Genomic DNA, 7,643 nt, shown 5'->3' on the forward strand with positions numbered 1-7,643 from the left:
TATCCAAGCAATTCTAACCATAAAACCCAACTCACAAGAGTTTTCTTGATGGATTTGTAAGTTCTTACTGTTATAGATTTAATTGAATTTGGTTGTAAATTCTAAGCACTTAATTTTTTAGATATATGTCGACCTTGAATTGAGCTTGACTTGAGTTCCAGTTCGAGTTTGATTTGATCTTCAAAAGGGTTCAAGTTTAAAACATTTCTATCGAGTTCGAGTTGAGTCTGGATTATAACTATTCGCAAGTTTTCAGGTGGGGTTTGAGCCAGGGAAATGACTATCGAGTTTAAGTTGAGTATATTGATATTTTAGCTCGCCTCACATCAATTTTTACACCCGTACAAGAGACCCCAACTCGGCTATCTTAATTAATAAGCAATCATTTAATTCATTAAGCCGTAAGTAAACATGTTGTTATGGTTGCACATATAAGCCCATCAGGCCTATTAAGCCAAAATTAAACGATCCATAAGAAATAGATTTAAACCTTAATTAGAAAAACAGTGTTAACTTATCTTATTGATTTAAAGTACAGTAGCGATATATAAAAATTCAGAATGCTAAACCACTTTTTGAAAATCCAGAAGTTCTACCTCTGTTGTCCAGTGAGATGTTTCGTTATGCGAGTTGCATGCTCGAACAAGGAGAAGAAACCAAGACACAAACGCTTAAACGAGCTTGACGTTTCTTCGTTTGTAGGCATTGATTCGTCTTCACTGTCGTCCAGATGCTTTCGCTTTCCACAGTTATCATTCTTGTACAGTAGAGATCCTTCACATGTGACAGTCTCCTGATAAAACAAGGTAACTTGCATGACCAACAGGCATGATGCACAAAAGCACAAGGACCGAACCTTCCAAGCCMATTTAGTAAGAAAAAGAAAGCCMARGMTTTTTTWRGRMCSGGMMWKGSYTTKRKRRKRAAAWKGSYCCYWWCMRKYYTTTYCMRMYTKSYTTWGSYTTTTTYMWKWTTTTTTTGGGCTAGAGGTTTTCAGGCTTTTGAGAATATAACTAGGCCCGACCGATCAGGCTTTTAGGCCTAGTCAGGTCTGGTCCTTTTCAAGGTGGGGATGAGTCGGGCTTCGGGCTTTTTGTGCATCTGTTGGTGCACAAGAACAAGTATATTTCTGGTACCAAGTAAAAACTTACAGATTTTGTGCCTGTYGAATTGTAGAAATMATRTTTCTCRGGACTATCAATKGTTTSTTGATGGATGATTGCCATCGCCATGTCATGAACCAAGGGATGCATAACGAGCTTATTGTTGTTGTCAACTCTTATGAGATATTTGTCCATGAGTTTCCTCATACCAACCTTAGAATAGAAATCATATTCTTCCAGCAGTTTCACTGCATCATCTATGTTTTTCCCAACATAAGACCAAGCGATCATCAGAAATAATTGTTTGTCGTGATCTTCATGTAACGACTTGTAGCTCATCTCTACTATCTTGGAAACTTGTTTATCTGTTATTGCTTCCAGATTTTCTAAAGCACTTGCCCAAACATCTGTGTTTTTGCCAAATAGAGAAGAACCCATGACCTGAAGAGCTAAAGGGACACCTTCAAAGTATCGAATGATTTTCTCCGAAAGTTCCAAGTAGCCTTCCATCGGAAGATCTTTGGAGAAGGCGTGCCAACTAAAGAGCTGAAGAGATTCCTGATCATCCAATTCCTTAATCCTAAAAGTTTTATGTTTTTGGCGACTTGGTAATCGCTCACGAGTTGTGATGATGATTTTACTTCCTTTAAGAAACGAATCCTCAACTCCTATCAAAGCATCGACATGTTCAATTTGATCCACATCGTCAAGAATAACCAAAACTCTTTTTGTGCATAAAGCATTCCGAATGTTGACAATACTCTCACCCGTGTTATATGTTTTTTTCTTTTGCTCCTTACATATATCTGAAAGGAGTTGATTTTGTAAATGTAGTAAACCATTTTGTTCATTAGAAGCTTCTCTTATATTTGCAAGAAAGCTGCAAGTTTCAAAATAAAAAAAATTCAAGTTATAAGCCACTTTGGCAATGGTAGTTTTTCCAATCCCTCCCATCCCGCAAATCACTCCTATCCCAACATCAGCGGGATCTTTTAACCCTAGGTCAATGTCTTTAACTCGAGATTCAACCCCCACTGTATATGAAGCAACAACTAAGACTTCTCGTTTCAATATTATTCCTACCTCTTTCACGATTGTCTGGATGAATTCTGCTTCATGCCTACCAATTAATCAAACACAAACATGTAACCTCACTCTTGTTTATATAGATATAGGAACGATAGATCTCACCTTAACAACAATATATCACATACATGCAAGTCTCAGAAAAACTGTGTGTAGATGAGAATATCACAGGGTTAGACAACCACCAATATACAGAAACCAATGAGTGTAATTAGACTAAACAACTCTAAATAACTAAAAGTTATTAAGAAACCAATATTACATCAACCCTTTTAAATTTTGAATAAAACCCTTCTACTATTGAATGTTGTTGAGCTTACCATTGGTTGGGAGTGGAGATATAGTCTTTGAATGCTGTAGAACTGAAGTTCATGTAATCTTTCAATTAGTGTGGAATAATAAATCATCCGATTATGGAATTTCAAATTAGCTTAATTTGTACCACATTACACAACCATCACACGAAAAATGTTCTTTCAAATGGCATTACTACAGAGTAATTTTTTGATGGAATAACCTTCTAAATCTGACAAAATTTCACATGAAGATTTCTTTTCAGTCCATATACTTCAATTTTTGATCATTTTAATTCCAATGCAATAATTACATCCCTTACATTTTGCTTTGATTGAATTTGGAGAATGCTTTTTAAGACGGCTTTCTTGATTGGAGCTGTAATGAACAGGACAAAATCTGCATAAAATGTATCATGGAGATTTGTAAAAGAAAACAGGAGAAGCAGGAGGAGACATTCAGCCACATGAGTAGGGCAACTGTTTTTGAGCAAGCAATCCAAGACTGAGCTTTTTCTATGAATAGGCAGTACCAGGAAACTTGAAAGTTTATAATTACGAAAGGAAATTTTATGTTGAAACCTGTTAAAGGGCACAATCTTGGTCTTGTTACCATGATGCTTAATCTTTTAAGTTAGGTACCGATAGGCAGTACCAGAAGAATCGATTGTTTACAATTACCCAATAAAATGACCAAAAACCTACAAAATTTACTTTAAAACCAATTTAATTGTAGAAGCCTGATCTTTTTACCATGAAGCTTGATCTTTGACGATCATTAGGAGCTGTTAGGCAACTCTTTAAATTGTCTTTGTCTGCTCTTCAAATGGAGTCTGCCTTTATGCAGTTAGTCGGTTTTGACTCAAAACTGTGTGGGACTATCTATAAAGGTCGTCAATGTGAAGGTTGAAACTAAAAGGTTGAATTTAATTTCTATTGACAAACTAAGGCTGAATAAATACTGCACATTAACTACAAAAAAAATTAGAAATAAACTTATATAAGTAAACAATATTGAATTGACTAAATAATTGATATTGAAAACTAATAATTACATATATAATGAGATACTACAACTAAGATATATTGACAAGATATACAAGGATATTTCAAGATGAGATTCAAAGATTGATATCCTTGATTAGAACATGAATATAGTAGGTGACTACAGAAGGTGGGATGTAAGTTTTAGAAAGGTGATCTTTATCACGCCCACGCAAGATGGACGTCCTCTGGAAAGACCAATCTTGGCAAATAATGTGTAGAAACAAGATTTGGATGATGGTTTGGAGACTGAATCAGTTATATAACTGATTGTCGACAAGAATGTATTGAACCCAAATGGTGTCGTGTTGTACTTGTTCACCTATAAAGTGAAAATCTAATGCAAGATGCTTCATGTGGGGTGAAAAACAAGATATGTACCAAGATTATCATAATAGATGTATGGTTGATGTGTTGTGCAATACCAATCTCGCGGAGTAAAGAGGTCCGCCAAAGTACTGTAGCCGTTGTTTCGTACTTTGTCGTTGTGTTAGCAATTACTCGAAAGTTTGCCTTAGTGCATGGAGTATACACTAAGAACGCTTGCTATTTGGAGAACCATGGAAATGGATATTGTGACTAAGATAAACCAAGTAACCAGCGATAGAAATACAATTAATTGTGTCTTGAACCAAATCTTCATTTGTAAAGGGATGGAGTTGTAATGGAGAGAATCAAGGCGAAGTTGAAAATCATAGTGCGATGTATCGTTTAATTAGGTATCATTGTAATTGCTTAAGAACAAGCCACTAATCATTAGAAGGGCAATGTATATGTTGTGACAATTTATTGATAACATACATAACACGAGTACGAGGAACTATGATCTTCAAAGGATGGGGATATTGATATGGTTTGGAATGAGTGGGCTTGAGGTGAAAATAAGGGGTTGATCTAGAGCTACGAGAGTATGATCTACGAGAGTGGATATTGGTTTGTAGTCATGCATGTTATACTTTACTAGAAGATCTAGAAAATATATATGAGATGAAACTGAGATCTTTAAGAGAAAAAACGAGCAGTGAGAGTCATAATGAAGTTAGTTAGGCTAGAGGGGGAAGGAAGGTGACGATGATGGTGATGATAATGTCATCGACATAAATAAAAATTAGATGGTGGTTGCAATAAGTCGATATAGACATAGCAATAGATGAGGAAGAGAAGAGGAAAGTTATGGATATGATTCTCTTTATTCATACTCGGTAGAAGTTCCTTAAAGAATGCATTGTTGGTGTCACGTTGATGGAGAGACAAACCATGACAAATACCTAAGGATAAAATGATGTTAACTGTGGTAGGACTTATAATTAGGCAAAAAGTTTTAATGGTAGTTGATGTGGGGCATTGCTGAAACCCTTTGCAACAAATCAGGCTTTACATCATTCAATGGAGCCATGACGTAGATTGTATTTAGTGCAAAATACCCATGTACAACCAACAATACTTTGGGAAGCATGAGGTGTAACACATTTCTAAGTGGTGTATTATTGCATGTAAGAACATTAAACTCAAGTTGCATTGCGACGTGCCATGCTAGGTCTTTTAGAGTTTCTAGTAGCGTTGTATGTTCATGAGAAGGAGAGATAGAGAAATATGGTTGATATATTTAGGATTGCATTTTATGTTCTTGTCGGTGAGGAGAGCGATGATTGCAGTGGTCGGTGGAGGCGAGGGTGGTAGAGAGAAGGTTGTAGGGAATTTTAAAGAGGGGGAATTGTGGGCTTCCGTGGTGTGAATTGGGTTGTATAAAAGGGGAATGAGATAATGTTTTGGATAAACTGATTGAAGGTGACAGAGGACTTTCAACTGAAGCGAGTGAGGGTGAGGGAGTGACGTGAGGTGGTGCTATGGGATTATGGAAACTTGATTGGCGACAGTAGGAGGGTATGGTGTTGTATTATTGCTACAAATAAGATGGTGAGGGGCATATATTCGAGTAAGGAAATTATGACTCAAGATTTAACATGTATAGAAGTATAAACTTTGTTGGCTTTTGGATACATTTGAGTGGATGAATAAACGACAAATATACAAGAGGTGGATTTAGGTTTCATTTTGTAGGCATCGTATGGCTTTAATCACATATAAAAAAGACAATCGAAACTTCGAACGTACTTTAGTGTTATAAGGATTGTTACTCGAGAAAATACGGTACAAAGGTAACTATGGATAGTAGGAGTAGAAACACGGTTGATTAGATATATAGCGGTTGTAAAGGCATAATGCCATAAATTAAGAGGTAGATTTGCACGAGATAAACGTATGAGGCCGATTTCAACAATGCGGCGATGTCGACACATCCATTATGTTCAGGAGTATGGGTGGTGGTTATATGACAGATATATTATTAGGAGACTATGAGTAATTTCAAGATATTCCCCGCCATTATCAGAGAAGTTGAATAATAGGATGATCGTCTTTTTCTACAATATTGCATAAGCATTGAAAGGTTAAAATGGTTCACGATTTTCATTTGAGGGGAAGAAAGAGATATAACTGGCAAAGAGTACATTGGGAAAAAGTAGTTTTTGAATTTATTCTAAAGAAGTTGAAGTATAGTAAGAGTAGATTGGGAAAATGGTAGCTTTTGAATTTTATTAATTGAATGAATTACAAACATAATGAATGAAAAAAAATATTATCAAGAATTGACTCTATATAGTTTTAATATATCGTTACAGGGGTGGCCCAGATGATGATGTTAATTGTCATGAGGAATGACGATGCTTGAATGGACAATTAGAGGTGATGGGCTCATTTATAAATGCCTCTAGTAGCTAGCCCTAATAGGAGAGTGAGACCCATTGAGCGATTCATAAATACATAATGAAATATGTAAGGATTCAACATGGGAATTATTTGCCACGCAAAAATGGGAATAAGAAAAATGTTGCGGTAGATGGAAGATACAAATATAACATTTGTAAATTTAAATAATTTGTGAGAAGTAGAGAGATAGGAATAACCAATATGAATGCCTCTATTAGCTGGCTTTTAAAGTGAGACCCATTGAGCGATCATGAATACATAATGAAGTATGTAAGGATTCACAGGGATTTCTTTGCCATGGAAAATGGGGATAAGAAAGAATGTCAACGATAGATGGAAGATACAAATACAACATTGGTAAAATAAATAATTTATGAGAAGTAGAGAGATAGAAAATAACCAATATGAAAAATAAGCAGAGAGATGAGATCATCAGAGCCATCATAGGGCCATGTTAAGCTAGCGGTTTGCCAAATCATTTGAGACATGGTGCATTAAACCACCCATGAGCCATGAAGAGGAAGCATGGTGCCTTAAACCACTATCCACGAGCCATGAAGAGCAAGAGGGATTTCAACGAGTAGTAATGACAACTTTAGGGGCCGAGAGAATATTTTTAGCAATTACCCGTTCTTTTTTTATTTTGGGCTTGTTCTGTTTTCGATCCATGAGCTTTATGCTATGCTTGTTTGTGTTGTAAGGTTTTAGTTTTCTTCTATATAAGCACCCTTAAGGTGTTTCGACTTTTATTATGTCATTATTATTATTATTATTAAAACCCAAAGAGTTATTGTCTTTTCTCTTTGACTTTATTGCTAACTAGTTGTGTACCCGTGCAATGCGGCGGGAGCCATGAATTTTAACGATTTTGAAGTTCCACTGGTTTAATAAGATAAGATTTAACGATGATATAAGTTACACTTGGTCTTTACATATTAATACAATTTGAATAAATAAGAGTTATAGTTCCAATTACAGACTATCGATGAAAAAAATTGTATGACAGTCCAATGTATTTAAACGACTCCACAAATGTGTTCGATTTACACCAAGAGCAAAAAACCAAGAAACTTGAGTTTTAAGATAAACACTCAAAACCAATAAAGAAAAATACAAATTTAACATATCATAAACCATGAAAAGACCAAAAAAGATGAGTTTTAGAATGAAATTTCAACTGTTTACCCTCTTTCTTGTCCAGAATCTCAGATTAAGGTTGAATTAATACATGTGTATATATATATATATATATATATATATTTCAAAAAAAACCCAAAAACATATTAATTCAAAACATATTAAATAGTACAATTTGGACAGCCTAACCCCAAAATATAATATATATATA

General features: G+C 35.2%; 1 protein-coding gene across 1 annotated transcript in view; it reads right to left on the reverse strand.

The window, feature by feature from the left end:
• Window positions 1-592: 592 nt before the first annotated feature.
• The window catches only part of LOC112499831 (TMV resistance protein N-like), an 8,951-nt gene continuing 1,900 nt past the window's right edge, over window positions 593-7,643 (reverse strand). Inside the window, exons 2-3 of the mRNA XM_025103108.1 lie at window positions 1,152-2,223; window positions 593-793 (exon numbers count right to left, since the gene is read on the reverse strand). Coding sequence (XP_024958876.1) covers window positions 593-793; window positions 1,152-2,223 — 1,273 coding nt within the window. The remainder of the gene's footprint in view (window positions 794-1,151; window positions 2,224-7,643) is intronic.

Source organism: Cynara cardunculus (genome assembly GCF_001531365.2).
Source record: "Cynara cardunculus var. scolymus isolate 2C chromosome LG 17, CcrdV1, whole genome shotgun sequence".
Lineage (NCBI taxonomy): Eukaryota > Viridiplantae > Streptophyta > Magnoliopsida > Asterales > Asteraceae > Cynara > Cynara cardunculus.